Here is a 20,488-nt window from a genome sequence, read left to right as displayed (position 1 = left end):
GCATTAAAAAGGAATTGCAAGATAGCATGACAGGTAGAAAGGCATGCTCAACATAGTAAGTTTTTGTGCAATGGAATCCCGCCTAAACAAGTTCCTTTTTGATAAAGTAATTTAAACAAAAAAGTTGTTATACATTATATTACATGTTTGTGTGTTTTATTTCATTATTTCAGATAAACGGAAATCCTCTTCTGGGATAATAAGAAGTGGAAATGGTTTTCAGAATAAAAGTCAGTTTAGGACAATTGCACCAAAGATGGTACCCAAAGTTATAACATCAGGGGTGTCTTGTCTTCCACCTGTTCTTCCTGAACAAACAAATCCTATTTCATCTGCAAGCTCTAAATCACTTATAATGCCAACACAAAACTATACTCTAATGCAAGTTGCTGGTCGTGAGGGAACTTTTTCTCTTGTAGCTTTGCCACATATTACCCCTTCACTGGCAGCACAACGAATCCAACGATCAAATGTGTCCCCTCCTGAAAACCTCAAACTACCTATTCCTAGGTATCAATCTGTAAAAAATAAATTGTTGATTGACAAAAAAACAATTCAAACCTCTTCTTCAAGTGCACATAACAAGATTCCTACCAAGGCACAAATTTCATCACAGACACCAGCAATGACTACTTCAACTGGAGACCTTCCTGAAGCTCATTCTACTACAGATTCATCTGAACAAGTTATTTTAATTGATCATGGGTCTACTGAAATTACAGTTGCTACTTTACTCAGTGAAAACAACTGTATAGAATCTGTATCTCCTTTACTAAACAAAACAGAAACTGCTGAAGATAGTATTTCGGGACCAATGAATGCAAGAAATCCTGTGAAAATAAATCTACATTCCATGAAATCAACTACTGAAGCCACAAAAGGCTCACTCATACTGTCTGAGAAACTTAAAGAAAAACTGGTGAATTCTGCAAATTCTGTCACTGTCCTGTCACCAGCAATATTTGGCAATGAAGTTCAATTGACTCACTCTGCACCAAAAGGAAAAATTCCTATTTTGCCATATTCAAGAATGAAAAATGCAATGTTCTGTAAACCTAAACAAAATTTTAACACTGTGGCTGCATCTACTCCTGGGCGAAGACCTGAATGTGAAAAAATACCACCTTTGGTGAAAACCTTTAATGTTTCTACCAGAGTTTATGATAAACTACTAGCGATATCTTTTGCACAAATTTCCAAACAAGCCCCCTATGAAAATACCTTCAGTCCAGCCACTAAACTGGATGTTGATAATCTAAAGAAATTGAATGGTGTAGCCTCTAAGAGAAGAGGCAGAAAACGAAGAACCCCAGATGATATATTGGCATTTCAGACCAAAAGAAGAAAGTGCATCATTAATAAATTTAGAGAGGGTAAAGAGAGAATAAAAGTTGATCCCCGTGAATCAAAAGATTGTAGGGCTGAGTCAGTGACAAAATACCGTAGTATCAGACCAAAACCTGTAGTTGTTATGCAGGCTTTAGCTCCACTGACTTCTCCTGCGGCTATAATAGAAACTCATACTCCTGACTGCATAGAACAAGACATTTTCTTAAATGATCCACTTCCAAATAAATATTTAAGTTATGAGCAGAGTGATGGCACTTCTGCTAAACAAAGTGATCTGTGTAGAAATGTATTTTCTACTGTACCTAAGCCATGGCATAAGTGCCATGTCTGTAACCACAACTTTCAATTTAAACACCATCTTCAGGACCACATGAACTCACACACAAATAGACGGCCTTATAGTTGTCGAATTTGCCATAAAGCATATGTTCATTCAGGAAGCCTAAGCACTCACATGAAGCTTCATCACAATGAAGGTAGACTCAAGAAACTTGTGTGTTGTGAGTTTTGTGCCAAAGTATTTGGCCATGCAAGAGTATACTTTGGCCATCTGAAGGAAGTACACAGGGTTGTTATCAGCACCAAGCCCTCCACAAGTGAACAGCAGCTGCAAGATGCTTTAAAGAATAGAGACATAAATATAAAAGGAGCAGAAGAAATAATAGAAAGGTGAGTGCATATACAAGTTAAATGTCAATAAGAAAATGATTTCATTGTTTTAGTGCTATTTATGGATTTATATTACTATAAAAGTTTTTTATTTTTATTAACTTTTTCTTCCAAGTTGAGATTCAGAGCAGCTTGCAAATTTTGTGAGACCTCTCTAGTCAGTCATCTAGTCCATCCCTTTCCTCCTATAATCGATCAGGATTTATTAATCCTAAATTATCATTGACAGATTGTGCCTAGTCTAGTCTTGAATATTTCCTGTTAAAGTAATACCACAACCAATAGTGGAGCTGGTTTTTTTTTTCATTCCCTGACTTCTTACAGTTAAAAAGTATTTCCTAATATTTAGTCTTGCTTTTTAGCCTTGTTCTCATCTGTATTCTTTGCCATTTGTATTTTTAAAAAGAATGGTATTCAAAACTGAACACAACATTTCAAGACATCTAATGGTGTTGCATTGTTTACTTGTACTCTGTTTACCATGTTATGTATTGTTACCCTGTTCTTTCTCAAAAGTACTGCTACCTAGTCCATATTCATGCATTTGATTACTGCTTTCTACTCTCTATTATAGAAGATAGAAAATGCTCCTGCTCCTACCTTATGATCTTGTGGTGAACTAATCTTTCCATGGTTGGATAAATGCTATCTTTCTAGTTTGTATTACTATGCATTTGTATTTATTAAAATGTAGTTTATTAAGTTCATTTTGTTTCTCTACAGTGTCAATACTATACTGTGTTTTAATTTGACCCCCTCTCTGCTTTATACCATTGTGAGTTTGATTAGTGAATTCTCTATCCTCTGAAATGTTAATTAAAATTTTAATAGTATTGGACCCAAGTGGACACTGCAATACCTCATTAATTTTCACTGTTCAGTTTATGATGAATCATTTATAATTACCCTGTTAGTTTGAATTTTTTAGTCAGTTTTGTATCACTATATAGTAATTCCATCTAACCCATATTTCTCTATCTACTATGGGAAAGTATTCTGTGGAGCCCTGTCAGAAACCTGATTCAAATCAAAGAGATGTTGTCTGTCTGTACATCTGTTTCCTTTATCTTTCATGTCTGATATCCTGTTACAGAAAGAAATTAAAAGGGCATTTACTGTCTGGTTATAAATTATATATATATTTAAAATCTTTACCTATATCATCAACAGTATCATAGACTACACCTGGGGCAATTCTGCGCCACTGCGCATGCACAGAATTTATGTACCCTGCAGATTTCTTTGTTTCCCTGCATAAAAATGACTTTCTGACAGGGAAGCAAAGGGAAGCTGCAAGCGCGGTCATGCGAGCCTACCCAGCAGTATGTTTCAGGTGCCCAGAGCAGCTGGAGAGAGGAAAATCACTGTGGGGCAGGAGGCGGAACTGATGAAGACCTGGCTGGTGGCTCCTACCCTGCACCAGGCTCGGCTGCTAGTCACAGCTGAGCTGTGGGGGACGGGACTTCCTCATCCCTTGCATGGCATCCGGGGCCGGGTCAGAGCCACCCACAGATTTGTCCTGTGGCTGCAGGAAGCTCTGCAAACTCCCCTGTTTCCTGCACCCATTGCTCCTCAGCTGCAGGGGGAGGGATCCCTGTACAGGGAGCTGCTCCCCCATGCATCCAACCCCCAGGCATCCAGACCCCCTCATACCCAGACCCTCCTGCCAAGCCTTGCCCTCGCAGACTCAGAACCCCCTTCCGCCAATGAGACCCATTCCCCCTGCACGTGGACCACCCCTGGCGAACCACCCGCACCCGGATCCCCACCCCATGGAGCTCCAACCAGCTAGACCTGGATGCCCAGCCCACTGAGCCCTACTCCCCTAGCATCTGGACCCCCCACTGAGCCCCCAGCACCCAGACCCTCCTGTCTAGCTCTACCCCCCCACACACCGACCCAACCTTCCCCCCACTGAGCCTCAACCACCTTCATCTGGACCCCCTGCAGAGTCCCATTACTTTTGCACCCAGAACCCCCAACAAGCCCATGTGCATCCAGATTGCACCTGGATCCCCACTGAGCCACCCGCACCCAAATTGCCCTACAAAGAACCCTCTCAACGCACACATGGTTCCCCCCACATTAAGCTCCTCCACACTTGGATCCTGCCTTGCTGAGCCTGCTGGCCCACACAGAGGGGCAGGGCCCTGGGGTGTTTCTGGGGCAGGCCAGGACCTTGCACTGTGTCAGAGTTGGGTGCAGCCTCACTGCTGAGTTCGTGTCCCGGGGCGGGGGGAGCTGCACAGTGATCTCCCACCTCTGTGCAGCCAGTGGCCTGTTCTCCCCAATGCCATGCTGGAGCCTCCACATTTATTTGACAAATATTGTGTGCAGAATTTTAATTTTTTTGGTGCAGAGTTTTAAATTTTTGGATGCAGAATGCCCTCAGGAGTAATAGACTGTTAAAATCGAAAAAACTTTAATATTCCATTTTATTTTTCCTATTTCTGCCTTTTAAAAAAAGAACTTGGATTTTTCTCATGTCAATAAATGAAAATAGACTAATGAATTTCTCTTTTGAAAGTCAATGTCTAGTAATTTTCACTTCCATCTTACTAGCACAGTGCTGCAATATTTGGCTTGCCCACATATGGTTATTGTTGTGTTTTAACATTTCATTGAAATTCATCTAGGGGTTGGTAAAAGTTTAACAAAACCTGATTTTGGAGACAATAATTTTCCTGACAGCTTCAATTTGTGTATAATTTCATATAATTTGTTTTGTTCACCCCATACTGCCTACTATTTTATCACGTTATTTTTCTTCTCAGTCCTTATAACTCAGATATTTTATTAATTGCAGTAAAAATGCATGGTTTTAATAAAGTAAATATAATGTTTCATAAATTCCTCCTCCTTTTCCACTTCTTAAAATTTAGAAGATTAGAAATTTCCATTCTAATTCCAAACACGGCTAGTATTGAAGTAGCATACATATTCCTTTTTTTTCTTCCTATTTTAGGGGAAATAAATGCAATTTTGAAGATTTATTTCAGAGTCAAGGAGAAGTCAAATTGCAGATCAATTGTGGCAGATGCCAGTTTACTGCACAGTCTTTTGCTGAGATGAAGTTTCATTTGTTCCGTTTTCATGGAGAGGAGCTCCAAGGAAGAATAAAAGAAGGAATTCTACAGGGAGGCAAGGGCGCTCAGGAAGAACTAATCAAACATGCAGCTCATTTCTGGAAGCAGCACAAAGAGAGACGAAATCCAGTCAAACATGGCACTTGTGAGGAAGAGTTTTATGCTTTTCCAAAACTGAAAAGGAAAATATATCTTCACCAAAATAATTTTGATATATTAACTAAAAGTGAGCTTATTCCATCAGGTAACAATGAACCAGGAAAGGAGTTGCAAAATTTTGGCTGTGCCACACAAAATAAAAAAATTCAAATTTGGTGTAAAGCTGATTATAACTGCATTTTATGCAAGCAGGTATTTAGAAGAAAAGAGGAGCTTTTCAGTCATTGGCAGAATCATCATAATTGTGAAGACCCCTCTCTTCTTTGGACTATTTTTAATTCATTCTCCAAACAGGGAGTTATTGAACTTTCTAATAATGCTGAAAAATGAAGCATTGGCAAAATTCAGCTCGAAAAGTATTCCGTTTCCAAGGTTACTGATTTATTTGTGTCTGATTTGCAATGTCACAAAAATTTACAGTTAATTCACTCATTCTCTTTGGTGATCAGTTGCAGTGGTTTTACGTGTAGTTTAGGTTTGTTTGCTGAATACAAAACTGTTAATTCTCACCATAGGCCTTTTCAGATATATATATATACACACACAGAGACTCACACAAGCCTGTTATATAATGCCATACTAAGGTTGATGCACAAGGACCTTCACAGAAACAAGTATGCAGAATGTAAGAGGTTGAAATTAAGAGGAAAAAGGGAGGAACTGATATTATATTATGCTGTACTCAGATACATTAATGTGTGCCCTTTATAAAGTAATGGCACACAAATGCTCTTCTTGTACAGAATGACAAACCAGACTGAAAATATAATTTTCAGTCTTAACAGTGCCTCCAGATTTTATGGGAAATGTATATATGCATACAGTTCTCTGGGTGCATGTTAAGATTTACTGTACATGCTTTTTTATGCTTATAAATATGGAGCATAGTTGTACACTGGGACAATAGAAAACCACAAGAAAAAATATTAATGAACTCCAAGGAGCTCCTATGGATTTCTTTAGAAGTCTTCAGAACTTAAGCTTTCTTAAAAAAAAAAAAAAATTGATATTCTGATTATAAAGATAACCTTCACACTGCTGGCTCTTTGATTCCTTCTGCACTAACAATCAAGGTTCTAAGCCTTGTTTAAAGTTTGTTGTGACCAAATGGGGTTCCCATATTGTTTGGCCAGCCAATGTACACACAGCCTAAAAGTTGTGTTTATGCTACTGTGAGCTAAAACTTTGTCTACACCTAGACTCTTTTAGGGACACTAATGTAGATGGCTTAGGTACTCACTGCTTTGTTGTCTAACAGTGCTCGAAGGAGGTAAGATGACACAATGATCAAAATACTGGTGCTCCTTTTACCCTATTGCTTCTTCCATTTCTACCATCTGTCGAGCTGTACCTGTGGTAGTGCAGTGACGGAAGAATTATCAATAGAAAGTCTGCGGTAGGCACATACGACTTTGCTAAAACTCTGAAAAGTCCAAGACTTTAGCCTGGTTATGGGAACATAGGAAGATAGGACCTAAAAAATGTTGGTTTCTCATAAGGGGATCCTGGAAGATATTACATGATTTTTCTGTAACATCAGTAAAAGTTTGATAAGACGATAACTTTTGAATGACATTCCTTATCCTGTAATGCTGTTCGGTGTTTAAGTATGAGACTGGAGCCAAATAAAATAGAAAAAAAAAGGAAAAATCTCAGAAACTGCAGTCGTTTGAGGAGAGGGAAAAAATCCCTGTAGAATTTGACAGTTTCCCTCCAAATTCCCATTGATTCAAATGCTTGGTTGTTTCATTACTTTAATTTTTATCAGAAAGATACTATTTTCATATGCCAGACTAGTTCTGAAATACTATATATTTTATGTTCTGGTGGGTTGTTTTGATGACCCGTAAATCTCTACTGCCTGGAGATATAAAAACTGTTCATACTCTGATGCTAACATGTGTATTCATATTGTACCTTTCACATGTACTCTTACTGAATAGGTGAAGTAAGCATGTGAAGAACATTTAGAAAGGAATACTTTTAAAGTTGAATGTTTCTTTTCAAACAAGGAGTATATTTCATTAAGTACAGTGTATTTACACTAAGGCCTGGTCTACACTGGGGGGGGGGGGTCGATCTGAGATACGCAACTTCAGCTATGAGAATAGCGTAGCTGAAGTCGACGTATCTTAGGTCAACTTAGAATCACTTACTTCACGTCCTCGCGGCGTGAGATCGACGGTTGCCACTCCCCCGTCGACTCCGCTTCCGCCTCTCGCCCTGGTGGAGTTCCGGAGTTGACAGCAGAGTGATCGGGGATCGATCACTACCCGCCGATCCGGTGGGTAGCGTAGACGTGGCCTAAGAAGTATTCTGTCTTGAATTAGCATGTTTTCATTGAGAAGCACACTTCTGAATTAGCCTTTGCTAATTTTCAAATTCAAACTGCTTAGAGTGGTTTCTTTGAGACTAAATTCTAGAATATAAGAATAATCCCTCTAGTTATGTAGTTAAAACACATCAAAGGAAATTGTGTAAAACTCATGTTTTGTTTTCATTAAATAATATTTTAAAGTTGTTACAACCATGTCATATTTAAAAGGACATTTGTTTTAATTTTTTTGTCCTCCCTTTGTTTTAAGATCTAGCCAAAACCTTGCAAATAAAAAAATCTTCATTTCTGTTCTGCTCATGTTTTTTGTTGCAAATATTAATTCCCCCCTTCCCCACAAAGAATTCCCCTTTCCTTCCAATGTATTTTTAAAGGAGCTTACATAGACACAGCTTTATTGTTCTTTCTTGTGTTGAGGAGTAGCATCAGTGATGTCAGAGCAGTTCTTGGAAAAACCCTAAGAAAATATTTGACAAAATGCTGCTGCAACAGAGCCAGCAAAATGGGAGGGCAGGCACACACATTTACCCTTTTATTTTGTTCAAACAAGAACAAACACTAATTTTTATTTTCTTTGTATATAATATGCATCTGTGGTGATTTTTCTTTTAAAGTAAGAATTAGAATTCTTTCATGAGCCATGAGATCCTCACTCCCTCTTCAGCCCCTTGACACTGGGTAAAAGAGCCAGAGAGGCATAAAAGGTCCTCATATTTCATAGGTTTAAAGGCAGATGAGACCATGGTTCTAAGCTACTTCTCAGTGTCCTCTGGAGTGCTTATAATCAGACACTAAAACAAAAAGGTTGATATATATTTTATACATTTCAGGGTTTTATGATTATGATAGCCTGTGCAAGGAAATACAAAGTTTTGGGTATTTGAAAATAGTTCAGTATTAATTACAGATATATACTTTACTTTCCATGTGCTTCTGCTTGAATTTGTACTCAATATGATAATATTTGGAAGCAACATGTGGAAGCCTATTTACAGCACCATTAAATAGAGCAAATTTACTGCTAAACAAAGTGGTTGTCATGAGTACAGTTTGCTGTTTACCTCGAAGTTTGACAAGCTAACATCTGTTTTTGCACATAAATGATTTTTAAAATTACTGAAATGAATGTCATTGTTTTTGTAGCTGTAGTTTTTGGTATTCTGTTTTTTTTTATTTTTTTGTTTGTTTTCTTCCTTTCTAAAACTGTTTCAGCTTCACTGTTCAACTTAGAAGCTGTTCCTTGTATGGAAGGTTGTTCCTTCGTCAGCATGCCATAAATAATCTGGATGAGCTGGATGAGTTCCATTGACTTCTCTGGCTTGCAGAATCTTGCCCTTCTCCAGCTGCACTGCTACGGTTTCCTATGGCCTACTTGACATGATTGCTGGCAATAATTGCTAAACTTCATTTATTTATTAGAATTTAGATCTCTGCTGTTTGGCTCCATCAGAGCTACTGTCGTGCCTTAGTAGATACTTTTTTTATCTACCATTCACTGTGCTTTTTGGAAAAAGTGTCATAAGAAGGATGAATAGGAATTTAGGAGAGTAGATTTAAGTTTTAACTTTAGGCAAATGGTGCTGGTGTTTGAGAATCATCATCTTATCTAGGCCCAACCATGTAGTTTATTATATTTCTACAATACATCCACTATATATCCATTTGTTTTGGAAGGACATTTATAATTATTTTCAGAGTAGCAGCCATGTTAGTCCGTATTTTCAAAAAGAAAAGGAGGACTTGTGGCACCTTAGAGACTAACAAATTTATTTGAGCATAAGCTTTATTCCTTGTCTTTTTGCGAATACAGACTAACATGGCTGCTACTCTGAAACCTGTCATGCAAGGCACTGAATTTAGCCATATGGAGTGGAAATCTATCAACTTCATGAACCGATGAAGTGAGCTGTAGCTCACGAAAGCTTATGCTCAGATAAATTTGTTAGTCTCTAAGGTGCCACAAGTACTCCTTTTCTTTTTATTTATAACTATAAATTCAACTTATGTTGAATTTACCATTATCAAACCTGTACAACTTTGGTTTGTGTTTATCAAGCATAAAGATTAAAATGCTATAACTTTAATAGGCTTACTTGTCAAATTCCTCATAGCTCTGAAGCGTGAAAATGTCTGTGCACAGAATATGACACAAGAAAAATTATGACCTCTAGGAGAAAATTATATCTGATGACTTAAAAAGAGTGGCAACGGTTGATTGTTCCCGTTTTAATGCAGTTTTAAAGCTGATTCATCACATTATGGGGGGTTTCCCCTCTGTTTCTTAAAATGTTCTCATTTTTTCTTGGTTAGTAATAATGAATGGGGCCTGATCCTGCCAGCTGGTCTTCATGGGCAGACCTCACCATCCTACACACACACATCTGCATAGAGACACGTAGTATTAGACTCTGCACAAGCATCTGCCTGCATGGAGCAACATGCAGGACTGGGGCCTTCGTATGTGACTGGCTGTGTATGGCTGACTCTTCTGCTAGATTCCAAAGTATAAATTGCAAGGTTTTGGGGGTTAAACTCAGAGACGTTTCAGAAACGTAAGTGAGCTGCTAATAGTTTGCTGATACTAGTTTTCAAAAATTGCAGTAAGAACCGACAATACGCTTTTTTACCTGTGTGGCAATTTTATTAGTTTAGACTTTTGTCTCTGAAAATTGATACGGTGTAGCGCTGTTTACTTTAGCATGAAAGAGGCTGACTATACACATTTACTTTTCTGGCCAACTTCTCCAGGTGGGTGTTGTCACTTGGCTTTTCCTACAAATAATGGGTTGCGATTGTAATTTCTCTTACCTGGGGTAAATCCAGAGAAATTATCATGAAGTTACCTTGGAGATACTCCAGGTTTTATACTGGGATGACAGAGATTACAAGTTGCTTCAATTGCTATAAATTACTTGTCACTGTTTTAAAAACAAATAGTGAAAATAACACATTAATTCTAGTAAATATTTCCAGGTCTACACTACTTTGGACAAAATTCTCCTGTGTGGGGTGTGTGAGTGATCTACCCTGCATGAACAGGACAGTGGAAATCAAACCAAATACTGCTGGCTGACATTTCACTCTGCCGTTTTGGCTGTGGATAGGGTTTCCAGATACACACTCCGCCGTCACATGATCAGTGTTCAGCTAATAGTTCCATATCTGGTGCTAGATTTAAGTCTTAAGTCTTCTGGTAGCAGAATACAGGTCCCCCTTAGTTTTTCTGTTATGGGAGTGCTGATTAATATTTGTATTGTGGTAGCAGCCAATCCAGATTAGGGACTCATTGTGCTAGTGCTAGAAAAACATATAGAAAGAGATGGTCATTGCTCCAAAGAGCTGAATCAAAGGTGGACAATTGCTGATAAGAGGAGGAAGAACATGGAAATAAAGTAGTCGGAGTGAAGATTGGCATAAATTGTACTAGTTCTATTGTACACAGGTCTGAGATTGTGGAGGTTCCCTGCACCTTCCAACTAAACCCTCCCACTTCATTCAATCTAGCCTTTAATATTGGTACAGGTTTTTGAGAACTGTAATTTTTACCCTTATTATTGAGGAAAATGCCTTTTAGTTCTTGCTGTCAAGGTAAAATGTTACTTTTATGTGTATCAAATTATTGGGAAAATAGCTCCTTCAAAGGCTCCGGGAGGTAGAATAGTGAGAAACAGTTGGAAACACGAGTTGAGGAGTCACAAATGAACTGTAGCTGTGACAGAGGGAGGTAATTAACTGGGATCCTGTAATTTTTGTGTACCTTTAAAGCAGGCTGGACTGTACAATCATAAATTTGTCTAGAGCTGTCTCCGGAAGCTAGATGTGAGGGTACAATGCAGTAGTTCAGATCCACCCTGACAGAATTTTAAAACAGGGCCCATTGCCTGTTCTGTGGCCTAGAGGAAATATTTAGTTATTAAGTATCAAATGTCTGCCTCACCAAAGTGGACATCACGAATGGCTCCCTTGTTTGCAGTTTTAGTCTAGGTCTTAATAGGTATATAAGCCACTTGCACTAGGGAGTGGGCCATGCTCGACTTCTTGGTAAACATATCCAAAGTTATTACCACCAATTTAGCTCCAGTCGTGGCAGTTCTAGTGTAGTCAGGGCTCCATTGCAGCATCTGAGGTTTTAAGCACCAAATCGTCTAATTCTGCGATCACCACCAGATCTGTATGATACAGTGATTTAAATGCTGGCATTCGCTGGAACGTTGTCTACATTAGCACTCCCACTTTTGCAGTAGTGCCAGCCCCAATTGCTCAAAAATCATGTCAGGCCCCTCAAAAGCACGAGATTGGCTTAAAATATACAGTTTTTTAATAAAAGTTTGGGTTCTCTTTTATTTGCTTTCTGGTTTTTAAGCATTCAGGTTTTCTTCGCAACCATGAGAGCTAGAATCTTTTTTTTAAATGAAAGTAGATAGTCTGATGTTTTATGACCTGGGGTAGTTAAAAATATTAAGCATCACAAGATTTGGCAATAAAACCACAAGAGTTGGCAAAACTGCCCTGGCTGCAACTGGTGGGGCTGCAACAGTGAGAAATTTTTGGCAAAAAACCTACCCTAGTGGGTAAAAATAAGGCCTGAACAGTGGTCTTTCCAAGGCACAGTTGGTGTATAGTTGCATGCCTGTGTGAGGAAGCTTGTGCTGCCACTGACCTGTACTTTTTCTGCAATTTCTAACTCTGAGCTGCCCATCCTGTCACATTTCATGAATAATGAATGCCCTGAATGTCATTTAAGCCAATTAGGATAAAAATGAAGTACGTTGTTACTGTATGTTAAATAATGTTGGTCTGCTTCCCCTTTAATATGACTCTTTAATATATAACCGATCAAGGACAGCAAGAAGCAATAAATGACCTGATTAGGGCTAAAGGTAACACGTTTCTCCTTGGGAGCATTTCTGACCACATGTCAGGAGCAGTGCAGTCTGTTTTCACTGTAAGTTAGTTTCTACATGTTTTAATGTAAAGCACTTATTACTTTTAACCCAAGTAAATATTTTCTACCCTATTTATCTATTAAAATAAATCCTTTTACAAAATTCTTAGCTCTTGCATCTGTTGGAGTCTGAATCCCATCCAAATCATTTTCTACTATCTGCCAATTTCTTGCTAAGTGCAACCCTGACATTGTTGCCAGTAAATCCACCTTCCTGCCATTAAAAGTCATCTGCCATATTTTCTGTCAAGTTAATCAAAGTTTGTGAGAAGATATTTTAAATGTAGCAGTCTCCAGAAGACCATTTTAGTTAGGCATATTAAATAAGATGAATTGCATCACTGCAGTAAACTATAAAGTGGAGAAAAGATTTTTTTTTTCCAGAGGTGCCTTCCTTTTAATCTGTATTTTGATTTTTCAATATGTGTAGTTGGAGAGAACAAAAAAAATTTCTAGGGAAGAAAAGTCTTTATTTCCTGTGTTATTTTACATAATGCTCTTCCAGTCCACTCTTCTTATCTCTTCTGACTAGACCAAACCAGAGCCCATGCTTTGTAAATTGATTGCATTCTGTTAAATTCAAGCACCATTTTATTTTACCTTGTGAGACAGTTAGTCTGATAAACGGTTGGGGTGCCAGCACACCAGGAGACAAACTACCATTTCTACACAGGTTAGTATTCTAATGCCTGTCAAGGGCAGAATTTCCCAGGTGTTTATATCAAGAAAAAATATCCACTGTAAAAGGATTAAATGTGTGGCATTTTTTAAACCTCCCAGTGTTAGTAAAAATAATGTATATGCCAAACTATACACAGTGTATTCCAGGACAGTTATTTTTCTTTACTTCTTATTAAACTGATGTAAAGCTGTGCTTACTGTAGTACCAATATATTTATGGCTGCTCCAAAACTTGAAACAGACAATGGTCATCTGAGTTCCTCCAGGAAACGGGATTAATTATTGAATTGTTTGAGTTTCTTATAAAGCATATTAAGGTGGCTGGTTAACAACACATATAGGACTCAAAACAAAATTTCTGATAGTAATATATTAGTACAGCACAAAAATCTGGTATTAAACTTTACCACTGGGAATTGCTTACGTTAGGAAGTAGTCCAGGTGGCAGTCTGTCTATTTCAACACTGAATGGATTTTTGCCCCTTTATTTCTTTTTGATAAATTAGGTGCTTATGTAATCTGAGAGATTGAAAACATTAGAAGCCTGAAGCCCTTAGTGTATCTATCTGCAATGTGTAGCTGGATAGAAGAGTACAGGACAAATTTCATACTGTTTCTATACCAATTCATATCAACAATGAACTATGCTTCCTGTCTAACTCTAGAATGGGAGGATAATATAAGCTCCTTAGCTTGCAGTTCTATGGGCTCTTTTGAGCAAGAACTGCTAATTGTATCTAATTGTCTGCATTTTGAAATGTTTAACATTATCCACTGAGCAAGAAAATATTTTGATCACTGAACTCTTGTCACCTGTCGCCTAAGAAGAATTTGTTTCTAAGTCTTCATTGTAAATAGACTTACTTTATTCAATGCACTTTTCTCCCATGTTTTCATTTTGAGCATAATAGCTATAATTTATTCATAAATTATCTGTTTTGAACCTTTTTAAAAAGAAGAAAGGGACCCACTTTGCTTTCGTGTTTTGCCATTGCATAATGTTGTTCTCCCAAATAATTTTCTCTGTGGCCTCTAATAATGAACATTTCATAATTTTTACTAATTACAAAATATTATAATTAAATCTCCTAATAGTGTCCTACATTTTTGCATTATAAAATGATCTTGAGGCATGATTAAATTAGGGCTTTTAAAAAAGATCCAGGTTCAGGAAGTGTTTCCTGCAATGCACATCTCTAGAGAAAACTGAGATCTGACTTCTATAGTCAGAAGCAATTAAACTCATCCTCTCTCTCTCTCTCTCTCTCTCTTTCTGTGCAACATTTAGATGAGTCACATTTTTCAGGCACAGTGCAAGCATGCTGTCACATCTCTTGAGCTATATGCCTCCTGGGCTCAGCATACTCACTGTCAGCTGTGAAAAATAATTCCCTTTCTGCAGTTGCATACAAGGAAAGTAAGATGGTAAATCCACAAGCTAGATTTAAAGGGTTTTTTTAAAAAGCGTATTACTGTTTAGTTTACTCAGCATTGGATGGGGTTTTGTCCTTTTGAAGATGATCTGTTACAAGCTATGGGAAAGATCTTCTAATGTTTAAGGCTTTCTAGCTCATAAAGTTATGAGAATTCAGGCTTACTTCACTCAAAATATAAATATATAAAGAAAGAAAATATAGTTGTTTTTTCTTTGATCAAAATCTTCTGCTAGTGCCTAAAATAGCTAATGAATGTTTTGAGGAATCCTGGAGTGAGTACAATTCCAAATAAAAAGTTAGTGAACTGTGAGTACTGCATAAAGAAGTCTCTTTAAAAAAAAAAATCCTCCCTAATACCTACAAACTATGTGAGTGTAGACCGCTTCCTCCAGATAAAAGTAATGCTCTGTGATTGTGCCTGATTTAGAGTTTCATAATTCTGCAGCTCTAACAAAGTGTCTACAATACAATTAAGAACAATCAAAATGGTCTTTATTATAATTGGAGGAATATTGTTTTGCTTTTGAAAATTTAAAAAGATCTGTTCTCATTGTTAGAAAGAGAAGGAAAAGAGAGCAAGTATGAATTTGTCATCTGGAATTGTCATTTATTCTATATGCAGAGTTTGTTTTTTGCATATTTTCCTGACCTAATATGATAGTATGGCTTTGATGTGGAAAATAGATGCTAGAATTTTAATCACTGTTAAGTCTACAAAGCAGTTGAATCTGCAGTTTACAGTGACAGAGGTATCAAGTCAAAAAATATGAATGTTGCAGTTATAATGAAGTCTTAAGTAGCTTGTCATTCACCTTTCAGGTTACCTGCCATTCAGGATATCAAGGTTAGATTTAATACTCTCTGGTATCAGTTCTGCACAGCCTTCTACCAATCGTCCTCTATCTTTGTAATAGGCAAAGTACGTCAATGTTTTAATAAATCTTTAAATGTATCCAAATCCTTCCAAAGACTTTCAGAAACTATAGCAAATAGCAGTACTTAGTTGACTTTCAAATTGAAGTGATTAGTTGTCCAAATTTATTTCTAAGTACCAAGCTTTAAGAAATAAAGTAAAAGCAACACTTTCCATTTTTTAACTTACCAATTTTAATATCTCACTATACGAAGTACCAGAATACTAACTGGATGGTAGAATATCCAACTAGAGCACAATTCTATTAGTAGAGCATTTAACATTGTTTCGAAAACATATAGTTTTAATAGACTGCAGAGGGCTGATATGCCTCAAAACCACAACTCATGCAGTAGGGTACTGATGGAGACATTACCATGTGACTAGTGTACTCTTTTTTCAGTCCTATTTATTGAAAGCTAAGCACATATAAGTGCTGTCCTAGTTAGGGATGCATTCCTGAACTGGAAACCTGGAGCACTTTACACACTATGGCCCTGATTCATTTTGTGCACTGTGAGTAGTCCTGTGTAAGTCAATGGTACATAATGGAATCTCTCACTCACTCCTGAAATTAATCTACCTCTGGAACATATCAGCTATTTACAGAACACAGCTGTGCCACGCAAGAGTTTACAACACCAAATGAACAAGGGGAATTTCTGAGAAACCAGTGAACTTTACAGGAAACTAAGTAGTTGTGCGAAGAGAGGTGAAGTTCTATTATGAACCATTAACTTATTAAGATAGGAAAAAAGAGTAAGAATAAATACTTAATTTTCAACAGGAAAAGAGGTTAATAGTTGGCTGCCATAAAGACATTTAATATATTTATAATCTGGAGGAAGGGTTGAACAGTGAAATAGCGACAATTGCAGATGGCACAAAATTACAAAGTTTAGCAAAGACTTTGGACAACATGATAGCAGAGGGAATTCACTAATGATGCCTGTAAGGTAATTATATCAGAAGGAGTACATGAGTCAGTGGCAGGAATTAGAATTCAAGAGGTTACAGAGATGCTTCTTGTTTTCCTTGTGTAATGTACTTACCCACTGTTGAAGGGGAGGACCTGAGTCAGTCTGTTCCATGTGTAGAGGAGTCCAGGTGGTGCTGCCTCAGTACTTGTGAAGCAGTCGCATCTTCTGGAAGTGGAACTGCTGAGAGGAGTGCTCCACCTGCCAGGGAGCAACTCCATCCAGCTGTGCGAGTGCTACAGGAAGTCTGCCACTGGGAGTTCAAAGGAAACTAGCAGTTCTGCTGTTGGGCAGAAAATGGCGCCAGTTAAGTGTCTTGTACACTGGGGCTGAGCTATTGATGGGTTAGCCCAGGGCAATTCCTTCAGGTTCTGAGGAGCTTTTGGCTACCGGTGACACTATTGTAGACTGATAGATTTCAAGGCCAGAAGGGACCATTGTGATAGTCTAGTCTGACCTCCTGTGTAATACGGGCCAGAGAATTTACCCAAAATAATTCCTAGAGCATATCTTGTAGAAAAACATCTAATCATGATTTTAAAACTGCAGTGAAGGAGAATTGACCATGACACTTGGTAAATTGTTCCAATGATTAATTACCCTTTTAAAAACTTACACCTTATTTCCAGTCTGAATTTGGCTAGCTTCAACTTCCAGGCATTGGATCATTTTATACCTTTCTCCACTAGACTGAATAGCCCATTATCAAGTATTTGCTCCCCATGTAGCTATGTCTAGACTGTAATCAAGTCATTCCTTAACCTTCTCCTTGTTAAACTAACTAGATTGAGCACTTTGAGTCTATCACTATGTCATGTTTTCTAATCCTTTAATCATTGTTGTGGCTCATCTCTGAATCCTGTCCAATTTTTCAACATCCTTCTTGAATTATGGACACCAGAACTGGAACAGTATTCCAGCAGCAGTCACATCAGTGCCAAATATAGAGGTAATATAATCTCTGTTTCTTCTTTGAGTAGCTGCAGATGTGTATTCCTCTACCCACTTGGAATATACATCTGCATCACATCTCGAAGAACCACAGTTACCGTAATGGTTTCACTCCTATTCAAGATACTCCTGTTCATGCATCCCAGGATTTCATTAGACTTTTTCGGCCATAGCGTTTTGCTAGAAACTCATGTACAGCTGATTATCCACCCTCATTCCCGCATCTTTTTCACAGTCACTGCTTCCCAGAATAGAGTCCCCCATCCTGTAAGTAAGGCCTACGTTCTTTGTTCCTAGATATATGTTTATGTTTAACCATATTAAAATGCATGTTGTTTGTTTGTGCCCTTACCAAATGCTGTATACCAGTGACCTGTCCTTTTCATTACTTACCATTTCCCCAATTTTTGTGTCATCTGCAAACTTTTATCAGTTATGATTTTATGTTTTCTTTCAGTTCATTGATAAAAATGTTGAACTGCTTTGGGCCAAGAACAGATCCCTGTGGGACCGCACTGGAAATGTACAATGATGATTCTCCATTTACAATTATATTTTGAGACCTATCAGTTAGCCACTTTTTAATCCATTTAATGTGTGCTGTGTTACCCAATGCACTAAATGCCCCAATAACAACAATATGGGTAGAACCAGACTATCTGTGTGGTCTCTAATGAACTCACACAGAAAAAAGATAAAAGACAAGAACATCATATCACCCGTGGGCAAACACTTTTCACAAACAATCACTCTATATCTAATCTCTCAGTCCTTGTCCTCAAAGGAAACCTGCACAACACCTTCAAAAGACAAGCCTGGGAGTTTAAAGTCATAACTTTGCTAGATACTGAAAATCATGGCCTTAAACCACAAATCCAGTATCTTTATTATTACAAAAATCTGTGACCCACTAACCCCCCTTTTTTGCCCTGTGACTGCAGAGACGTTAACTGGCCACTCCAGCTTGAATGGCCTCTTACAATATGTGTTAACTATTTATGGAATTTATGGAACAATCTGTTCCACCTAGTATTTAGCTGTGACATTCTGAGTACCTTTCCCAGACCTGAAGAAGAGCTCTGTGTAGCTTGAAAGCATGTCTCTTTCACTAACAGAAGTTGGTCCAATAAAAGATAATACCTCACCCACCTTGTCTTATGTTAATTTTATATCATTCTCATTTTTTAATCAAAATGTCATGCAGTACCATGTCAAATGCCTCACAGAAGTCTGTCCTCAATCCTTCTCCACCAGTGATGAAAATCAACACTGCCTGTACTGTCTGGATGAGGCACATATCTCTGCAAAGTGCAGTGTCTGTGGCTCCTTCCTACTTAGAACTTGAGAAGCCCAGGAGCTTTGCCTGCAGAAGCACCTGAGCTGACCAGCCTGGCCTTTCTGAGGGATGCCCCTACTCCGGAGGAGGAGTCTACGTCACTGTCCCAGAAGCCATCTCACCTCGAAGCATCTGGCAGGAGTGTCCCAGTGCTGACAGCACTGCTGCTACCAGTGGGGCAGTTTCTGGACTCGGATGAAACAGAGATGGCCACGCTTGTATCTCTGCAGAGGCAGGTGAGATCCGATAGACCAGAGGTTCTCAACCTTGTTCTTGCTGAGTCCCCCCTCAACATTCTATAAAAACTCCAGGGCCCAGCAGGGGGGGCAGACTCAGGGGTCCAGGCAGCAGGAGAGGGGGGAACCCTTGGGCATAAGCATAGTTTGACTTCTATTTTGCGGGGGCAAGGGCTGGCAGGGCTCATGCCAACTCCACACAGCGGGGTCCAGGGAGGAAGCGCCACCTTCACCCTGATTCACCTCAGCAGGCCACCCAGCCTGTCTGGGCTGTGGGGGGCCCCAACCAAAAAATATAACTCAAAGTGGGGACACAGCTCAAAAAGTTTGAAAACCACTCAGGGTGCAGGCAGGGGGAAGCTAGGGGCTGTGTCCAGGCGGGGGGGTAGTTCAGGGTGTAGGCAGGAGATAGCTAGGCGCTGTGTGCGGGCAGGAGGGTAGCTCAGGGTGTAGGCAGGGGATAGCTAGGCGCTGTGTACAGGCAGGGGGATAGCTCAGGTTTCAGGGAGGTGGTAGCTTGGGGATGTGTTTGGGAAGGTGGGTAGTTCAGGGTGCAGGGAGTGGGTAGCTAGGGGATGTGTGCCAGGAGGGCTCCCCCCATGGTGGCTGCTCCCCAAGGGCTCTGCTGGACCCAGAGCTGGGTCCCCCGGCCTGGGTGGCTCTTACTGGTTGCGTGAGCAGACAAAGGGGCCTGGAAGCTGAGGAGCAGCCGCAACCCCGGACACCAGCAGCAGATGGCGGAATGCCAAGGCTGCCCGCTCCATGGCACCACCAGCCAGAGGAGCAGCTGGGCCTGAGGGAGGCTAGGGTGGTGGGGGTTTGGAGCTTCCCCCGGACTGCCCCACTCTGGGTAAGGTGCTGCAGTGTGTGTGTGTGGGGGGGACGCCTTTGTGCCCGCCCCCCATCTCTGCCCATGGGCTCAGGACTTCTACTTGCGGGGAGAGCCGAGACTCAGGGGCTTCAGTCCCACACAGCTCCCAGCTTCCACCCCGGGCTGCTTCAGTGGGGAGGGGGGTTTGCCGGTTTTAGCCCCGTGCCACTCCCAGCTTCAGCCCCACAGGGGAGCAGTGGGACTCCGGGCTTAAGCCCCACGTGGGTCACCAGGGCTCGGGGTACTGCGTTTCAGCCGCAGGGCCCCACGGACCCCTAGGAAGGCTCGTGGACCCCTAGGGGGCTGTGGACTGCTGGTTGAGAACCGCTCTTATAGACAGTCAAGAGATTATGCTCTTTCCACTAGTACCAATTGATCCCTCTTTCTGACCTTATTGGGGTCCATAGGATCCTTATGGCAGGCATCCAGACCCCTCTCTGAAGTCGTACTGCTTATATCCCTCTCGCTAGCTAGTTCCATCAGTGTACGAGGAGATAGAGGTGGAACCAGACCCATAGATACTGGCAGTACCAATGGGTTCCT

General features: G+C 39.7%; 1 protein-coding gene across 15 annotated transcripts in view; it reads left to right on the top strand.

The window, feature by feature from the left end:
• ZNF438 (zinc finger protein 438) overlaps nt 1-7,888 on the top strand; it is a 94,392-nt gene extending 86,504 nt beyond the window's left edge. For all 15 annotated transcript variants that reach the window (XM_037890939.2, XM_037890947.2, XM_037890945.2 and 12 more), the window contains 2 exons: nt 174-2,019; nt 4,985-7,888. In XM_037890939.2, the coding sequence (XP_037746867.1) occupies nt 174-2,019; nt 4,985-5,594 (2,456 nt within the window). In that variant the 3' untranslated portion in view covers nt 5,595-7,888. The remainder of the gene's footprint in view (nt 1-173; nt 2,020-4,984) is intronic.
• Nucleotides 7,889-20,488: the final 12,600 nt, after the last annotated feature.

The sequence above is a fragment of the Chelonia mydas genome, chromosome 2 (assembly GCF_015237465.2).
Source record: "Chelonia mydas isolate rCheMyd1 chromosome 2, rCheMyd1.pri.v2, whole genome shotgun sequence".
NCBI classification, from domain to species: Eukaryota; Metazoa; Chordata; order Testudines; family Cheloniidae; genus Chelonia; species Chelonia mydas.
This window is presented reverse-complemented; position numbering and strand designations above follow the sequence as displayed.